Below are 20035 nucleotides of genomic sequence, written 5' to 3' on the forward strand. Positions count from 1 at the left end.
AAAAAACAAAACTGGATGGACAGGCGCTATCAAAATGTAACATAGTTAAGTTTGTAGCTGCTAAATGCTTCAGAACATGCAACTACAGAACATACTGTAACATGGTTTTTAGAGCTATTTGCTGAAAAAGTGTGACAACAGAGTGGAAAATGACTAGAAAGTGGACGAAGAACTATGAGCTGAATGGTTTTAGGACAGATTTGGGATGAAATGTGCAGCAGGTTAATAATTATCTCTGGATTCATCACAGTGAAAAACACTTTCTTATATCAGTTGTAACTACTGCAGAGACAAATATAAAATAAGGTTGACATTTCTCTGTCTTTGTAGAGTGTGATTTTTTAAGACAAATACACACACACACACACACACTCGTGTGTACTTTAAAAAAAGTTTCATTAGTGGGTGAAAAGAAACTATTTAACTAAAAAAATGAAGTAAAACATAATTTAATTGTTCGTTTTTCTTTAACATAGCGATGACTCGTTGTGTAAACCTTCAGACTTACTAGGCTTGCATTTTTTTTGTAAGTACTGTGTAATCAGTTTCATATTCCCTTTTGTTCCTGTTTATGTAACAAACGCAAATGCATTCGTTGGTTCTGAAGCTAGTATAGTACGTCAACAGTGTTCTACAGTAACTACAAAAGGGTGTGTGAGCGGTGCTTCTGTCAGACACGCTCAGCTGTAGGATGTCACTCGGTTGTGTTTAAAAACATCAGTTCAGACCTGAAACCTCCAAGAAAAGCTAAAAGAGAACTAGTGAGACTAACTTTTGATTTCGGAGGTGAGAGCAGAACGGATGTGCCAGGCAATTTTGCACCTGCTGATCTTGATGACACTCAGCTGTCACTCTTTGGCTGAAAATGAGACAAATGTCACCTGTCCAGAACACCAAAGGGCTTTCGGGGGCTCTTGCTTCGAATTTGTGGGTATCCGGCACTCTTTCTTCAGTGCTCAAGCTTGGTGTGAGGGGAATGGAGGACACCTTGCTTTTATCCCTGACGAGGACACCCAGTACTTCCTCGAGAGACACATGGACACTAAGGAAGACTTTTGGTTTGGTGTGGCACCATCTGCTGAAGGTAAAAAGTCACACTTGTTTTTATTGTTAGTGGATATTTCCCAGCAGACCTCTAACTGATGACTTTAAATCAAACATTAACAACAAAACGTTTGCATGGACGAACTGTGCATCAGTTCCAAAACTAAACGACCAAAGACGCCTTTTTCTTACTGCACTGATAATGCTCTCTTCTCCTGTGGTTAGAAAATCAATCAGAAAATCAATTCTGTATCTCGGATGGTGGAGAATGCTCAGATTAAACACGGCACAATACAAAGAGCTAGGAAATCAGCAGTCTGACAAATTATGGTAAATTTGTTCCCACTGAGATTTTCACAGCATAGAGAGAAATGGCTTCATATAACACACTGATTGAGAATTCTGCACAAAGTAAAAATATAAAGTACACTAAAAAAAAAAAAAAAACTTACACCCACCAGGTTAGTAGTTGGAGTCAACTTGGACCACAGTTTATAATAATAAACTTTTTGTAAGCCCCAAATGGTAACAGAAACTGAATGAGCTCTGCTCTAGATGCATTATTGATGCGTGTATGTTCATCAGTGGGCTTTCATGGCTTTTTTGCATCATCAGGTCATCTCTCTTGGCTCGATGGTTCACCTGTCACATATTCAAAGTGGGTGAGCAGTCCAGAGCCTGGAGCAGCTTGTGGCTACGTCCTGAGAAACTCGGGCTTTCACTGGGAGGCCAGAAACAACTGCAGCAAAAACCGGAGTTTTATTTGCCAGTTTGGTAAGTATTCTGACGAAGACAGTGTTGCACACTGAATCCCTCCATACGAAGAATTACTTTTACACTGCCTTGTAATCTTTTCAGAGTCTGGGAGAACCATTGTGTGTGAGGGTCGTAACACCACTCTGCAGTGTGGTTCGGGTCAGGTGTTGATGATAGACGGTGGCTTCTATGGTCGTAAGAGTATTCATTACTGTCGATCCAAGTTCCCTCCACCAGCATCCCCACAACATGAGTGCGGCTGGGCGGACGCTGTAGAATCAATTACAGGTAAAACACGGTCAAATGGCGTCTGAGTGCAGCAACTACAGAGATAACTTCATCATTATTTCATTGTTGATCTTGTAATTCTAATTTATGTGCGAGCGGTCTAATCTGCACAGTGATCATAGCGTCATAATGGTCCCTCTCATTAAACCTGCTGAACTCGGGTAGGAAAACAAACACTGGCGCCTTATAAAAGGTTCTGCATGAATGAAAACTGTGGTGAAATTCTATCCACGTAGAAGCCTTATCTCTTACATCACAAAGAACACACTGTCTCACTGGAGCCCCTTCTTTGTAAAGATAATTGCCCATCAGGACATTTACGTAAGAACGCAAACAACAATGGCTTAAAAGCTTAATTGTCAGTAAAGATACATAGATGATTTCCATCTATCAGAGTAAATATTGACTTTTGAATTTAACTGATGACTGAAGCAGGCGGCCGTTTGTCATCGTTTAACGTTGATTCCATTTCATCCTGTTCGGGCACTGGGAGGACTTTTCAGCACGCATTGTGGTTTGGAGCGCATTCACCTTTTTAAACTGCACATCCAATCTATAGCATCTTTAGTGACGTACAAAATCATTAAACACATACAATAAAAAGCACATTTCTACATATGGATTAGTACCAGGCACTGTCCCACCTTTTATCTACTATGCTGCGGATGTGCCTCAGCTAAAATGACTGACTAACTGCAGACCACCATTCAAAGTATCAGTTTGGAATATTCATGGCTTTCACTCAACTGCAAACAAAAGCCTTTTATCAGGCTTTACTGGCTATTTATAATTTCTACATCCATAAGTCTGGTAAGCCTTCTGGTATTCCTTGTCAAAATTAGAACAACCAGAAACCAGATATGGTCCAATCAAATCATCTTTTTAAAACAAGCTATCTGTGAAAATTTAGTTCGATTTAATTCAATTTAGTTTTATTCCTATAGTACCAAATCACAATAACAACCACCTCAAACTGTATACAGCGAAAACCTCAACAATCACATGAGCCCCAGTGAGGAAGCACTTGGTAACAGTGCGAAGGAAAAACTGACGCAAGCAGTTTGGAGTGAGAGGAAAGAGGCAGGACAAAGACGCACAGTGGAAGAGAGCCAGAGATTAATAATAATAACAACTAATGATTTAAATGCAGTGAAGTGTATAAACAGATAGAGAGTGAACAAAGGTGACTGAAGAAGAAACACCCAGTGCATCATGGGAGTCCCCCAGCAGCCTACACCTATTGCAGCATAACTAAGGGAGGATTCAGGGTCACCTGGTCCAGCCCTAACTATATGCTTTAGCAAAAAGGAAAGTTTGAAGCCTAATCTTAAAAGTAGAGATAGTGTCTGTCTCCTGAATCCAAACTGGAAGCTGGTTCCACAGAAGAGGGGCCTGAAAACTGAAGGCTCTGCCTCCCATTCTACTTTTAAATACTCTAGGAACAACAAGTAGGCCTGCAGAGCGAGAGCAAAGTGCTCTAATAGGGTGATATGGTACTACAAGGTCATTAAGATAAGATGGGGCCTGAAAATTCAATTCCTCGTATGTGAAGAGCAGGATTTAAAAACCCTTTAGTCTTTGTCTTGATGCATGCTCAATCATCCAGGTAAGTAAATTCCAAAAGTTGATTCTGTTCATCTGGATGTTCAAGGTTCAAGGTTCAAGGTTCTTTATTTGTCACATGCATAGTTATACAAGTATAACACACAGTGAAATGTAGCCTGACATGCTCCTCGACATGTGCAAAAATTGGGGGGGGGGGGGGGGGGGGGGGGGTGTAGAGGAAGAACATTATATATATATATATATATATATATATATATATACTAGGGGTGCAACGATACACAAAATTCACGGTTCGGTTCGGTTCGATACTTTGGTGTCACGGTTCGATATTTTTTCGATACAAATAAAATGTTCATGCCTTTTTAATTTGTCATTTATTAAAATTATAAATATATATTTTAACTCAAAAGTACAGTTTTTAAATTTAATGTTGCTGAAACAAAAATAATTAAAAAAATAAATATATCTGATTGAGGAATCACTCATCTTTGGAAAAGAGAGTTTATTACAGAGAAATGGCTCTTTCCAAAATAAAAGCTATACTATACGCTTCTTCTGGGCTATATTCTCAGCAGCATATTGTAGCGGGTCAGGGCTGTTCGGGGTTCTGTTTGTACAGTTATGTTTTGTTTATGTTGCCATAGTGACGGGTGACGCCCTCTTGCTGCGACGGTGTGTCCTTCCGGGGTCAGAGGGCACCCTGTGTGTTGTTGTTGTTGTTGCTGTGTGGTTGCCGCGCTGAGCAGTTAGCTAACGGCAGTGTTCTTCTGCAGATGTCAATAAACGGCTGTGCTCCCTGGCTAGCTCACGGGAAGCAAGACCAAACAACACCTCCGTCTCCTCGTTGTCTGAGCTCGCCACATTGGTGTCAGAAGTGGGATGATGGTGGCACCCCATGTTCTGACCCGAGTGACTTTTCCCCGCCTGTCGTGACCGGCCGGTGCGCCAAAAGAAGGCACCTGGATATTTGCAAAGTGAAAGCAAAAAACAAGCGCAAATTCAAACGCGATTTCAATATGTCACATATTGACAGTGGCTCACCGATGCAATGACATAATTACCCAGCTACATTTCCGAAAGAATGCAAAAGCATTGACATATATTTTTCCTTCCTACAATAGCCCGACGGGCAGGGCAGAGATAGATTTTGGTAGCCCGACTGGAAAAATCGCTAGCCCGATTTTGCAAGCCCTGTGTTACAGGCATGGCCCTTTAAGGATGAAGCCTGATGGGAAATGTATTCGGGATGTGTGTAGCGGGACTGCCTGGTGTGTGTGTGTGTGTGAAGAGAGAGAGCGGAGAAGGGGAAAAAGTAACGGTTAGCTACAGAAGAGACGGAAAGAAAACAAATAAAAGGAATATAATAACTCCCTCGACAGCCAGAGTTGTGTCGGCGATGCTCGCTGTGAGTAAACTGTTTCAGCCCACTGTATGCTGTGTTCGTGCCTTAGAGAAGAAATAAAGTTCGGTGAAGCAGTTTCCTACGCCTCCTTCGATCTTTTTGCTAGCGGAGTTGACCTGTATAGTAAGCTGTTGCCGGCTACGAGTCAGTTACGGAACCTTCAAGTAACTGCCAGAGGTTTCCTTACTACGGTTCGGGGCCGCGGATCTGGCGCGGTAACACCTGTATCTGATTGAGGAGTCACTCATCTTTGGAAAAGAGAGTTTATTACAGAGAAATGGCTCTTTCCAAAATAAAAGCTATACTATACGCTTCTTCTGGGCTATATTCTCAGCAGCATATTGTAGCGGGTCAGGGCTGTTCGGGGTTCTGTTTGTACAGTTATGTTTTGTTTATGTTGCCATAGTGACGGGTGACGCCCTCTCGCTGCGACGGTGTGTCCTTCCGGGGTCAGAGGGCGCCCTGTGTGTTGTTGTTGTGGCTGTGCGGTTGCCGCGCTGAGCAGTTAGCTAGCGGCAGTGTTCTTCTGCAGATGTCAATAAAGGGCTGTGCTCCCTGGCTAGCTCACGGGAAGCAAGACCAAACGACACCTCCGTCTCCTCGTTGTCTGAGCTCGCCACATTAGTGTCAGAAGTGGGATGATGGTGGCACCCCATGTTCTGACCCGAGTGACTTTTCCCCCGCCGGTCGTGACCGGCCGGTGCGCCAAAAGAAGGCACCTGGACATTTGCAGGACTTTGTGTGGGGCAATGGGGTCGTCGGGGACGACTGACCCCTTAGGCGGGGGCTATGTAGCGGGTCAGGGCTGTTCAGGGTTCTGTTTGTACAGTTATGTTTTGTTTATGTTGCCATAGTGACGGGTGACGCCTTCTCGCTGCGACGGTGTGTCCTTCCGGGGTCAGAGGGCGCTCTGTGTGTTGTTGTTGCTGTGCGGTTGCCGCGCTGAGGAGTTAGCTAGCGGCAGTGTTCTTCTGCAGATGTCAATAAACGGCTGTGCTCCCTGGCTAGCTCACGGTAAGCAAGACCAAACAACACCTCCCTCTCCTCCTTGTCTGAGCTCGCCACAATATTAAACATATCAGGTCCCCATAAGGAGAATCATGTGCTAACGGCTGTCTAAATGACTCGGGTAAAGTTTGTAACATGCATGCTTGTTGTTTTTGTCTGCTTCCACTTGTCTTTGCACTAGGATGATGTCGGCGTAAATGTGCAGTCATATTCGTTGTGTTCCCACTAGTGCTCCGTTATCGAGCTACCCCTGCGTGGGGCTAGACGGCTAACACGTTAACGAGCTAACTGCTCGCTAACACACTAGTTCCCACCCATGTAATTGAGCATTGCGTGGCACATCCAACATACTGTTTTACTTTAGTCCATGACGCGCTTACCTTCAGGGTCATACGTCACATGAAAACCAAAATAATTCCAAACGCCACATCTGAATGAGGGTGGGGAAGGTTCAATTTGCCATGTTGCAAGGAGAGCTTAACTTCTGTCTCGCTAGCTTGCCCTGCGCTCGTCCTTCTGATGATGCTGTCTGTGTTGAGCGCTCAGTGGATCTGCGCTCGATGAGCGCTCAACACAGACAGCATCGTCAGAAGGAAAGTTGATAAAATAAATTACAAATTTTGTATTGTTCGATACATATGCGTACCGAACCGAAAGCACTGTATCGAACGGTTCAATATCGATACGAGTATCGTTGCACCCCTAATATATACATACATATAGTATATACACTGGGTGAATGTGCAGTAGTAGCAGCAAGCAGGTGAATTCTGTACATTAATATGAATAGACATCTGACTATTTTACAGGATAGACAATATAAACATATTTAAAGTTAAAGGAATTGAAATGTACATTGTGCCTTGGTTTAGAGTGTCTGGAAGAGAGTCCTGTCTCAGTCAATTATAGATGATGTGAGCGGGCGGGTGTGTGTGTTTAGGGCACGGATGGCTTGGGGATAGAAGCTCCTCTTGAGTCTCTCTGTCCTTGCCCGGAAGATGCGGAACCTTGTAGCGTTTTGAGTGACGAGAAACTTCTCATCACTCATCCAAGTGACTTCTTCAGTCTCAGCTGACTGCAGGTTTCCAACCCTATAAACAGTACATTTACACAGTGACTGAAACCAGCACCACTGAATGAACCTTCAAGGATCTGGTGAGTAACGTAGTGTACGCTGTTAAGTGCCAGGAGGATTGCCAGGATTTATACATCTGGGAAACCAAACAACCTCTGGTGAAGCGGTTGGCACAACACAGAAGAGCTACCTCGTCAGGCCAGGACTCTGCAGCCTATTTACACCTACGCCAGTGGACACTCTTTCAATAATGAGGATGTGCACATCCTGGACAGGGAGGAACGCTGGTTTGAGCGCAGAGTCAAGGAGGCCATTTACGTGAAAAGGGAAAGACGATCTCTGAATCGAGGAGGGGGCCTAAGGGTACATCTGTCACCATCTTACAATGCTGTGACTGCAGCCATTCCCCAACTCTCTGTGAATGGGACTCATGGCCATGGATCAATGATCTTTGATCAGTAGTTGCTGATCAATGGTCATGACAATTTGCATATTAATGATCATGAAACTGACCTCACAGCCCATTGTTCATTCAGTGGTGCTGGTTTCAGTTATTGTACAAATGTACTGTTTATAATGTTGGAAAGTTGCAGTCAGCTGAGACTGAAGAAGTCACCTGGGCGAGTGACGTTTCTCCCGCTGAAAACGCTACGTCCAGATATACAGAATCAACGTTTTAGGCCATCGATCTTTGGTAAAGCCAAATAGTAGATGTGTACACGGCAAAAAATATACTGGCTATATTCTTGTTTCTTGTTGTTAAATTGGCATAACTAACATTTGCAGTAAATACACACACATTTGGCAGTTTTCGAGGATTTTAAATTGGCCCTCAGCATGAATGTGAGCATGTCTCTCTGTGTTAGTCCTGATACAGACTGTCAGGGTACCCTGTCTTTTGCCCTGAGACAGCACCCCTTTAACCTTGAATTGGACAATGGATGGATGGATAATTATGATTAAAAAATGTTACATGAACACAGCATAAACACATCAGTGCTGCTGTTTCTCTTGCAGCCCAGTCATTGCATTAAAATGTTGATATTGTTCATTTCTACAAACCATAAGTATAATCTCAAGTTTATCACAACTCTTTTCATATTTTTTAGCGTCTCAAGATTATGAAGCCCCTCTCTGTGCGTGAGGTTGAAGGGATTTATTTGCCTTTGATTTTGGTAGCTAAGAAGCATATTGTCGTCAAAGCATGAACTAAGATATGAACAGATGCAAAACTTTTCACACTGCTAAAACCACTGGAGCGTACATGTGTGTGCGTGTGACAGTGTGTGCTAGCAGCAGCTAATCATATTCTTCTGTGATTCCCAGCTCGTTGCCACGGCCGACAGGTCTGCCAGATTGCTGAAGTTGCGAACTCCTTTGCTGACCCTTGTCCTCAGCTGAAGAGCTACCTGTCTGTGGACTATCACTGCAAAGACGGTAGGTCACGGTTCTGTGCTCAGGTTAATTTCATTTTTTTTCCCTCTAAAGTGGAATCACACTTCCTAAATCCATGAAGGGCAGCGTGTGTCTGTTCTTTTCTATCCCATCTGTTTAATTTTCCCACTTAGAGTACTACATAGAGTCGTTAGGAGCCAGTAAAGTGTTAGAATAAGATTAACTATGGCTGATGATGCTTGATGCAGGCGTTAGAACCCCAATTAAAAAATGCTGCCAATCTAGCTCTCAAAACATTGCCAATAAATTTCTCTCACACTCTGTGGCTTATTTCACTTCTGGTGAGTGTGAAGATAAAAATATGGCTTACAAAGATTTGAAGTTCTCCCACTTGTTTAACCACGGAGAATTATTAAAACAGCGTTATTTACCTCAAATAGCACAAAGACAGTTGTAAAAATGTTTCAGAAATAAAACACTTTACTTCATAGTAGGAAGATTAACATAACTTTATCATTTCATGGAGGTCTGAGTTTGTCTCCATCGGTAGCGACGTCTCGCCTGGCAGATCCCGATGTACTAATGACAACTGAAGAAGTGAAAGAAAAAAAGGGGGGCGGGTGGGGCACGAAAATGAGAACGAACATCTTGTAGAACTGGGGGGTCATATATAGATAAGACCCAGAAGGGGTGTGTTTGGAGCCTTGGTCCCGCTCCTGAAATTCAGATAAATTATCTCCAATTGTTTCCAAATTTTTGATGAGCAATTTAAAGTTTTACTCAGAAACAGGAGCACAATCTCTTCTCATCACTCTCATACTTTACTGGAGTTCTTGGACAGAACAGATGGATTGTTAATGTTAATAGCAACGTAAAAAGGAAAAGGACTAGCTGTACTGAGGGTTTTTTTTATTTATTTGGCAGCAGCAGCTGTTCAGGTAAATGTCAAACAAACAATCCAAGCTTCACACTGAAATTCATTTTATATGTTTCACTGACAAGTTATATTATAGGTCAAACTATCAGACACGGTCTGCTTCTACAGTGACCCTTATCTCAACATCGGTAGATTCAAAACGGAAAGATTCCTCAGAGACGTCGGGCCATTTTGACACGATAGCATCACGCAGCTGCTGCAGCTGCACATCTGTGATGTGAACATGTTGTTCACCACATCTAAAAGGTGCTCCAGTGGATTGAGATCTGGTGACTGTGGAGGTCCTGGGAGTGCAGTGAACTCGTTGTCATCCTCAGGACACAAGCTTGAGCTGATCTGACCTTTGTGGCATAGTGTGTTAACCTGCTGGAAGCCACCAGCAGTAGATGATACACTGTGGTTACAACAGGATGGTCACCAGTGATTCTCCGGTAGGCCTTGGCATTTAAAGGATGCTCAGCTGGTACCAAGGGGCCCAAAGTATGATAAGAAAATATCCCCCACAGCATTACCTGAACTGCTGACTCCATCATTTCAGGTTGTTTGCACCAAATTCTGATCCTAACATCTGAATGTCACAGCAGAAATTGAGACCTATCAGACCAGACAGTGGTTTTCCAACGATGAGCCTGTGCAAACTCTAGGCTCAGTCACGTTACCTGTACCTGACAGGAATGGCTTATACCAGGGGTGTCACAGATAAGGCTGGAGGGCCAGAATTGGCCAGGCAAAGATGACAATCTGTCCTGCTGGAAGGCTTTAGGAAATGTGACAGAGTACATAGATTTTGAACTCTTGGCTGTGTTGTCATAACGTTTCCTACTGATAAAGATGCAACTCCCATTGGCAAATACAACACCGAAGTGTTTAAGCAATAGAGAAACGATTAAATGACAAAAAGGTTCCAGTTTTCCCACTATCTACTTTAGAAAGTTGAAACTAAACCAGCCTACTGGCATCTTTGAAATAAAGTCAAACTGGGAGATTTGTGCCCCAGCAAGAGTTTAGTACTGGAGTGCTGTTTTTGGAAACACTACAGTTAGCTCAAAATGCGACTGAACTCCAATTCTCAGCTCCCTGCATTTTTAATTTAAAGTAATTTCGGTTGTTTATACATCATTAAATGGCATGGACCCCAGAAATATATATATGATCAGTCCCAACAAAAAAAAGTACAAACCAATCTATAGTTGACAACAAAGGCTGCATTTCCAGTTTATTTCTTTGGGCTGTCTTCTTATTTTTTTGCTCAGATCACATTAAAATCAGATCATGCTCCTGCATTAAATAACCTCTATGGTATCTGTGCTTCTATCTGTTGAGATCTTGTGCTTGTCTATTTTTTGCTTGCTGGGCTACAAGCGCTTTGTAACATTTCTGGTCATCCTCCCACACCACAGGGCTCGCACTGTCAGTTACTCCCACCGCTGTGGTTCTTGGTGACGTCAGAATCCACGTGAAGTGGCTTTTACATTCACCCCTGACAAACTGTAGCTGCAGAGTGAACACAGGAGATGGCCATGTAATTAATTTGAACAATCCAAAAGGGTGAGTATCAACATTAATAATCTTTAGGTTTTTTCAGCCATGAGTTTAAAGAACATTTTCTGCATTATTTTCCACATGAGGTTAGTTATTTTTGTGTAGGTGTCAAAGTTTTGTTTTTGCCTTCTATCCTGCTTTCTTGTTACTAAGTTTTGCACATCCTTGATTCCTTTCCTTGGCATCCTCTCAGTGTACTTAGTCCATCGTACCTGAGACACGAGCAGAGGAGATGAGGATGAAAAAGGAGGAGCAAGGAGTCAGTGCAACTGGCACTTAACATACTGAGACAGTTGCTCCAGGCTGCTATTTAAAAGCAATGGCAATACATTTATGCGGCACAGCTGCTTCCTCTGCAAAGCAGTTATTTCTTCTTCGATATGGAAAAAAACCCCTCATTTTTTGTGTAGACTCCCAGTTTGAGGATAGTTTGTATGTTACAGAGATGTAGCACTCCTCATTCACGCATCACGGCAGGAAAAAACAAGTTTTGCAATATACAACTGTAGCTCCTCGGACAAGCCTCCTCTTCTGCTCAACAATGTGAGAGAGCCTTCAATAAAATAATCAGACTGATTTCCAAGTCACAGGCGGAAGGATAGGCTGAAATAGGCTCCACCCTGATTTGGACAAAAGGAGGAAAATGAATGGAGGGATGACAGATGAATAGAATAGAATAGAATAGAATTCAACTTTATTGTCATTGCACATGCACAGGTACAGGGCATGTGCACAGCACAGGCAAGATGCACAAAGTAGAGAAATTAAAAATTTCCCCATCATTCCTAACACTGTGTCAAAATCACCTGCCAATTGTCTTCAGTCCATCTGGCGGGGGAATTCACCAGATGGACTGATTAATCCAATCAATCTACTCTGTTTCCAGTTTCCAGCTCGCCAACACCCAGCTCACCTCCTGTGATTCCCAAATGCATCCCATTGGCTTTTTGTGCTTTTAGATACTACATTTGTGTGGGTGGGTGTGTGGGGCTGTCATATAGAAATGAACATCTGTTAGATTCAAGCTCATTCGTAATCAGTTAATCAGTGGTGATTAAATCTGTATTTCCTGTTTTTGGAGGGCACAGTTTCAGTTTTGAATCCTGGTGTCTGTGGCGACAGTCACTGCTGTACTGGTAGTAATGCCTTTTACGTCAGCCGGCAGTAATTTGTTTACCAGAGCTGACAAGGCGCACAGCAACAGAAACATTACAGCATCTAGAAGTAGGATGCAGCCTAGGAACCATGCCAGAGAAGGTTTTGACGCTTCAGCTATAAAAGGCTCAGCACTTAGAAGAAGCAATGCAGTCTACAAAATAAATAAAAAATCAGTCAACAGTTGAGCGTGTCATGAGCCTGCGTCAGCATTGTTTGTGTAATCGGTCTCACTGCTCTGACATGTGACAACATGAGCTTGGTGAAAGTTTAACAAAGTTCACTATGAAAGTGTGAACCACAACAATCCATTATATCTTTAGCTGGATCTGCTACATCTGTTCACCACACAATCATCACCTGTATCATAGTGAATGTGCAACTTATTTCATCCTTATGTTGAATTTAACCATGAAATGTAATGATACAAACAGGCACACCGCACTTCAGTTGGACCATGCTGCTATCAAAGTCATTTGTACAAAAGCTGGAGGAAAGTTGTGTAGGCCTACCATCTCCATCAGCGTTATAAGTTACCTGAATCTGTAAACCTTAAGAACAGGTCACATATTGATAATCTGCAAGATGTCTTATTTTGCAAGGAAAGGGATGTTTTAAAAATTTAATGTTTTTATTTATAAATGTTTTTTGAATGCCTAATGGAAATTAATAAGCGAGCCACTAGATTGCATACCTGTTTTTAACTGCAGCCACTTTCAGTAAAGGTACTGGGAATAAATGCAGGAATGATCAGCAGATGTAAGTTCAGTTATTTTTGAAGAACTGCATTATTCACCCAATTTCTCCCATTTAAATCGCCAAAAAAAACCCTAAAAATTTTATTAGACGTTCTGTGTGTAATGTCCAGAAAACCATTATGATATACTCACAGGCATTAGGTGAACTTTAATTTAATTTATTTAGGACAGTGCATGTTAATGAACATAAATGTAAAATAAATTACATGAATGTAAACATGCCAGATTATAGCCAAGGGCTAATTTCCATCTGTTGTCCATAAAACATTAAAAGTACTCACACATACACACCGTTCTATTCCCAAATAAAACATTAAAACTATACAACTTATACATGATCACACACTTGATTTGTCCATAACCAGTTTTTAACCTGTGCCTTAAACAAGTTGAATGTCGAGCATTCTCTAAAGGATTGAGGACTTCTATGTTATATCCTTGCGCTTCTTTGCAGGAAAGCACTTGATTAACGATCACAAGATTGAACGTCTCTGTCAATTTACCCCAAGGAGACTGCGCAAAAATAATAAAAACATTCTACTGTAAGACTCCACAGGTCTCAGGCCACATGCTAACGTTCATAACATTAAAATTCATGACAGAATAATTCGAAGAAGCATGGCTGGCTTTGAAGGGTTGCCAGGAGAAATCATCTTCTCTCTAAAAGAACATGGCAGCACGGAGTATGTTTGTACAAACTGCAAAATTTCAGAAACAATGTTCTTTGACCAGATGAGACCAAATTGGAGATGTTTGGCTACAATGCACAGCCACCCATTTGGTAGAGCCCAAACATATATCAGCATATCAGGACCTCACACCTCCTACCAGCTGTCAAGCAAAGTGTTGGAAGGCTGATGATTTGGGCTTGTTTTGCACCCATGGGATCTGGGCACTTTGTACTCAGCGAGTAGCTGGTGAGTCGCTCCAGTCTGCAGGTAACTGTGGCGATCTGCAAGCAATCCATGAGAAGATTTTTAGTGCATCACCCTTTTTCTGACAGATTTTGACTACCAGCAAACTCACCCTGGAGTCAGGAATAGAGATCTTCCTGGAGTGACCCCTGGTTCAGTGTTGTTGTTCAGTTGTGAACAAGCACATGCAACATCTTTTGAATTTGCACTTACAACTAAAGTACCAAAGTCTTTCAGTGATATCAGACAACATTTTGTTAAAGACTTAAGAGTCAGGGAAGATTTCATTTTTCAAAATCAAATCAAATCAAATCACGTTTATTGTCACATCACATGTGCAGGCACACTGGCACAGCACATGCGAGTGAAATTCTTGTGTGCGAGCCCCACAAGCAACAGAGATGTGCAAACACAACAACACAAACGAGCAAAATACAAGAATGGCCAACCTGAAACTAATAAATATATGTACAATATATAATAGTGTATGCATTTCTGGATGTGTATACTAAATATTTTCCTACGTGTGTGTGTGTGTGTGTGTGTGTGTGTGTGTGTGTGTGTGTGTGTGTGTGTGTGTGTGTGTGTATATACACATTTTTACAAATTAAATAGTAAAAAAAAATAATAATAATAATAATAATTTTTATGACACATTACACCATTACACTGGGATTAAAAACCATTTGATGCTAATGGCTGTTTGTTTAATTTGATTTTGATGCACTTAATGGTTGTGTGGCATATCTGAAATAGTGTTACTCAAACGAACACGCTGATTCCTGTTTTTGAATTTGCTCAGGTTGGAGAGCAGTGTGGTGCACAAATACACTCATCCAAGTACCTTTATTGTGGCAGCTGAATGCACTTGCAGTGAAATGCACATTACTGCTCAGAAAATAATTACGATTCAAGAGCCTGTTGCAGAGATCGGTGTTATCAAGTGCTATGCTGGAAACCTGTCTTTTTATGAAACCAACTGCAAAGCCCTGTGTGGAGAAGCCTTTCATATTCAAATGGAAGTAAAAGCAGGTAGGTACCAAAGTGAACCTAATATCAAATAATTAAGTTGAAATTTTGATATCTCTACATAACAGCATCGGCTTTAGTTTGAGCATATATTTGTTTTTTCCCCGAAATCATGTTTGACTTTTACTGTCACTTAAGTTTTATTTGTTTTCTATTCTTTAGGTACGAATGTGACCTACAGAATCAAAGCTGATGAAAAGCCGTTGTCCGGTTTATCTGTGGTCAGAGGAACTGAACCCCAGAACGTCACAGTAACATCAGAAATAGTGACGCAGCTCGGGTCTGGCTGCCACCATCTGACACTTTATGCGTCTAACACGGTCACATTCCTTGAAGTGTCCAAAGACCTGCAGGTACAGTAAATCAAACTAATAGTCTTCTTTTAGTACAACAGTAACAAAAATAATGATGTATCATCCCCAGGTTTCTGTTGAGCATGGTGTTCATATGAATAAAGAATTTGAGTACTGATTGAAAAATTAGACTGTTTAAAATTATTAATTAAATTTAACCTTTAATTATAAAACTTCTTTAAGATAATTAGGGAAATATAACTGGGAAGACGAGAACATCTCTCTCAATTTAATTCACAATTATTTCTTTTTTTTTTTTCATACCAACTATGAATTTAAAAGTCTGCACTTTCATCCTGCTGTCCCCATTAAGGTAATCAGTCATTTTAAGTCAAGGAACATAGTGTGAAAATGTGCCTTTGATCTAAGTTTAATCAAAATTAAACCACAAGGTCTGATGTCACTCAGCTGCCAGCTAACCTCCGTAAACAGGAAGCTCAGCTCACCTGCTCTTCTTTGCATGGCACAAAAACTCTGGAAATATATTGGAAGTTTTTGTTACGGCCGAGAGGGCCAGGCGGTGAGTGTGGACTGAAATGCAGACACAGAGGGAGGCAAAACTGGAGTGAATACAGTGCTTTATTTACAGTGCGTAGTTTAATTACAGAGCAGGAAATAATGTAGGCTATGGACTGTGAAGGCTAAGAGGCCAGACTATGGAACATGGAGCTCAGACTGTGCGCTATGACTAAATGGTAAATGGCCTGTATTTGTACAGCACTTTACACGTCCAGTCATCCACCCATTCACACCCTAGACTAGATGCTAGATTTTGTGACCAGATCCTGGGGAGGGAAAAGGGGCAGCGGCCTGGGTGGAGGTACACAGAGTCACTATAACGAGAAGAGACAGGCAGTCAGTGGCAGTCTAGTGAATGTCAGTCGGTGGATTCAACTATGATGGTTATGGCTTACACATAGCAGGTGAAAGTGGCATGCTAGAGGTCCAAGGAGGGTCTGGAATACACTTGTAGCAACAGGCCTGGCAGGGAGGTGGGCAGGCGAAGTGCCACGATTGAGGGGGTTACAACCAGATATCAGGAAACCAGCATCCAGACAGAGATAGGTGCAGTTCAGTTTGAGAAGCGTAACGCCCAGGCAGGTAGTGCGTTAGCTGTAGATCTGGCAGAGGTCTGTTGTGAGCGCTGGTCTTATATGCTGGTGACTTGATTGGAATCAGGTGTGAAGGCTGATTGGAGTCTCCGCCTGAACGTGGAGCCCAGCAGAGTGGAAAAACCCCGCACTCACCCAGACCATGACAGTTTTATTCTTCTCATAGACAGTCACAATTTAATATGTCAAGAGTTTTCTTTATCAGACAATTTCTTACTGAATTAAAATGCTTTGTAGAGTATTTTTAATGTATATTTAATGTATTTTCATAGTAAACACTAATTGCCAGATTAATGTGTTATCAGATTAACGTGTTATCTGCTTCTGTTATCTGATTAATGTGTTCCTCTGCTTTGTAATTCTGCTTATCCCACAGGTGTGTGTTCTGGAGAAAATAGTTGGACTTCAGGCCTCTGTGTTGACAGCGGGCGATGAATGTTTAGATTCCCCATTTATTATTTTTGATGTTTCCCTTGTACGAGGAGAGCCTGTGATGCTCTTGTTTTCTCTTTCTGGAAACAATGGCTTGTTCACTGAAACCAGACAAATGAATACCAGAAAGGAAATGTTTGAAACTGAAAACCCAATTCAAGGTGAGCTTTAAAATGTAAATGGTAAATGGACTGCTTCTTATGTAGTGCATTTTACCCCTCAGCCATAAAAGGCTAATTGAAGGTATTGTTGTCGTTCTGCCAGGTGGGCGGGCATCATGAATACCAAAGATTGTGAATGTGATAACTCAAGAACAAAGCAACATAGGATGTTCAAATTAGTGTATCTATTAAAAGTCTCAGACAAGTTTAAATCTTGGTGACCTCAACCTCAAGGTCAAAGATCAAGTTCTCCAAAAATCTTGTGAATGATAATCTAAGAATAAGGCGATATAGTATTTTGAAATTGATAACACAGGTATTCCATAGTGTTAATGCATCTCATTTTCTACTCTGCCTAGGCACTCTAAGTGCTTTACACAACTTACTTACAACTTACAACTTATGTTCATACACATTCACTCACATTGATGGATGCATTGGGTTGGTATCATGCAGACTGGAGCTGCCAGGGATCAAACCACCAACCTTCTAATTAGGACTGTAGATGACCTGCTCTACCTCCTGAGCTACAGCCACCCGAATTTGATGTCAGTCAAAATGTCTGAAACATGAATATTTACAGATTCTACTGCTGATTCATTGATTTTTTCCGTGTGTTTTTCTACAGGTTCTATAGAAGCAAAACTCAGAGTTTGGAACATCTTCTCCTCTCTTGAAGTGGTGCTGAATATATCTGCTTCTTGTGATAAAGATTTGGGCTTTAAACCCAGCGATCAAAATAACATTTTGTTTGGAATGAACAACAGACGGGTAATTACAGAAGTCCATCCAATTTATAGTTGTGTAGTTGTACTTCTAATGTAACTGTACAAAATAATATTTTAAGTAAATATTAACCCTCATCCTCACCTTTGTTCTACCTTACCTGACATTTATAAATGCTTGTGTTTTCAGAGAAAGAAGCATGTTAGAGTTGGCAGAGCTCTACTGACACTCACAGCTAACCGTTCAGCTACAATAACTCAAAGAGATGGAGGGGAAGGAGACTGCGGAAACGACGACTGTGGAAAAGGCAACTGCAAAAAAGAGGGAGGAGACTGTAGCAAATGCGACTGTGGAAAAGGCGACTGCGAAAAAGAGGGAGGAGACTGTTGCAAAGGCGACTGCGGAAAAGGCGACTGCGAAAAAGGGGGAGGAGACTGTTGCAAAGGCGACTGTGGAAAAGGGGGAGAAGACTGTTGCAAAGGCGACTGTGGAAAAGGCGACTGCGAAAAAGGGGGAGGAGACTGTTGCAAATGCGACTGCGGAAAAGGCGACTGCGAAAAAGGGGGAGAAGACTGTTGCAAAGGCGACTGTGGAAAAGGCGACTGCGAAAAAGGGGGAGGAGACTGTTGCAAAGGCGACTGTGGAAAAGGGGGAGAAGACTGTTGCAAAGGCGACTGTGGAAAAGGCGACTGCGAAAAAGGGGGAGGAGACTGTTGCAAAGGCGACTGTGGAAAAGGCGACTGCGAAAAAGGGGGAGGAGACTGTTGCAAAGGCGACTGCGGAAAAGGCGACTGCGAAAAAGGGGGAGGAGACTGTTGCAAAGGCGACTGCGGAAAAGGCGACTGCGAAAAAGGGGGAGGAGACTGTTGCAAAGGCGACTGTGGAAAAGGCGACTGCGAAAAAGGGGGAGGAGACTGTTGCAAAGGCGACTGTGGAAAAGGCGACTGCGAAAAAGGGGGAGGAGACTGTTACAAAGGCGACTGTGGAAAAGGGGGAGAAGACTGTTGCAAAGGTGACTGTGGAAAAGGCGACTGCGAAAAAGGGGGAGGAGACTGTTGCAAAGGCGACTGCGGAAAAGGCGACTGCGAAAAAGGGGGAGGAGACTGTTGCAAAGGCGACTGTGGAAAAGGGGGAGGAGACTGTTGCAAAGGCGACTGCGGAAAAGGCGACTGCGAAAAAGGGGGAGGAGACTGTTGCAAAGGCGACTGTGGAAAAGGCGACTGCGAAAAAGGGGGAGGGGGAGGACCTGATTGCGGAACGGATGGAGATGGCTCCAGTGGCTTGTCATGTAGCATATCTCCACAGAGTGGAACAATCCTTGATGCTTTTGATATAACTTGCAATACTGAAAATCCCTGCTCTAACTGTCAGTATTGTTTCAGCACTCAGAGTAAGTACTTCTGGATCAGCAAAATCTTTTAAGACACTGATGTAACTAAGTAAACAGTGGCATTTATTTTCCACGTTGTTTTAACATTTGGGGCGATTTGTCCCAGCGGTAAGTTGTGTTTCTAAAGATCCATAGAAACACGGGGGTGGCACTGTAGAACAATCCAAAGTGATTGATCCCAGGGATGAGTTAGATCCTGAAATATATGTACATATTATAGAAAGAAGCATTCCTTTCAAGGCCTCACTGTAAAGTCACTCTAAGTAAAAACTGGCACAACTCACCCCACTTTCCGCTACTGATCAAACGGTGTTGCCCAATCTGCAAACGACGTGGCCAATAGGAGGCTTCTGCAGCTACAGCCTAAAAACACACGCATTTACTACCAAGTAGAGCTGGGCGATAGAACGATAACGATATGTATCGCGATATAACTTTTTCTCGATAGAAAAATTAACCTATCGCGATAGACCACGCCGCTCTTGTCCTCTTAAAAAAAAAACAAAAAAAAAAAAAACAGCCAATCCAAATTAAGTAGCGCAGAGCCGAACCAATCACAGCCGCAGCGTCACGTCACGTGACTTGTTACGTACAGCACAAGTGCCAAGCCGCACATGTGTATTTGTTTGGGAAGCAGCCAGCCACCGTACCGCCCGGGTAATGGAGGAAATGAGTGTGCCGACTAGAAAAATCAACCGAGTGTGACCGAAGAGAAAACAGATGATGGTTCCAATGCCGGAGAGATTGTCAAACGGAAGAGCCATAGAAGTTCCGTAGTGTGAAGGTATTTCGGCTATTTCAAGTCTGACAAAAAACAGAGTGGTAGTAGTAAATTTTGTAGTAAATTGTGCCGAAAGCAAGTCTGGAAATACAATAAACTGGTGCGTGCGCTACGTCCACAGGTACCCGGGTATTTTTGAAAATGCAGATTTTTCTATGCGTTTGCACCTTTCGTCCACACGTAAACGGCGTTTTTGGTCACTGAAAACGAA

The 20035-nt window shown here is 42.3% G+C and overlaps 1 protein-coding gene across 2 annotated transcripts in view; it reads left to right on the forward strand.

The window, feature by feature from the left end:
• Positions 1-786: 786 nt before the first annotated feature.
• LOC113008035 (polycystin-1-like protein 2) overlaps positions 787-20035 on the forward strand; it is a 46636-nt gene continuing 27387 nt past the window's right edge. Inside the window, exons 1-10 of one of the 2 annotated variants that reach the window (XM_080290543.1) lie at positions 787-1084; positions 1660-1818; positions 1903-2088; positions 8466-8576; positions 10872-11019; positions 14643-14872; positions 15032-15222; positions 16711-16927; positions 17556-17698; positions 17843-19043. In XM_080290543.1, the coding sequence (XP_080146669.1) occupies positions 802-1084; positions 1660-1818; positions 1903-2088; positions 8466-8576; positions 10872-11019; positions 14643-14872; positions 15032-15222; positions 16711-16927; positions 17556-17698; positions 17843-19043 (2869 nt within the window). In that variant the 5' untranslated portion in view covers positions 787-801. Of the gene's footprint in view, positions 1085-1659; positions 1819-1902; positions 2089-5097; positions 6071-8465; positions 8577-10871; positions 11020-14642; positions 14873-15031; positions 15223-16710; positions 16928-17555; positions 17699-17842; positions 19044-20035 lie in introns of those variants that run through there. The other variant, XM_026145162.2, reaches the window with a different exon arrangement.

This window comes from Astatotilapia calliptera, chromosome 16 (genome assembly GCF_964374335.1).
Source record: "Astatotilapia calliptera chromosome 16, fAstCal68.1, whole genome shotgun sequence".
NCBI classification, from domain to species: Eukaryota; Metazoa; Chordata; class Actinopteri; order Cichliformes; family Cichlidae; genus Astatotilapia; species Astatotilapia calliptera.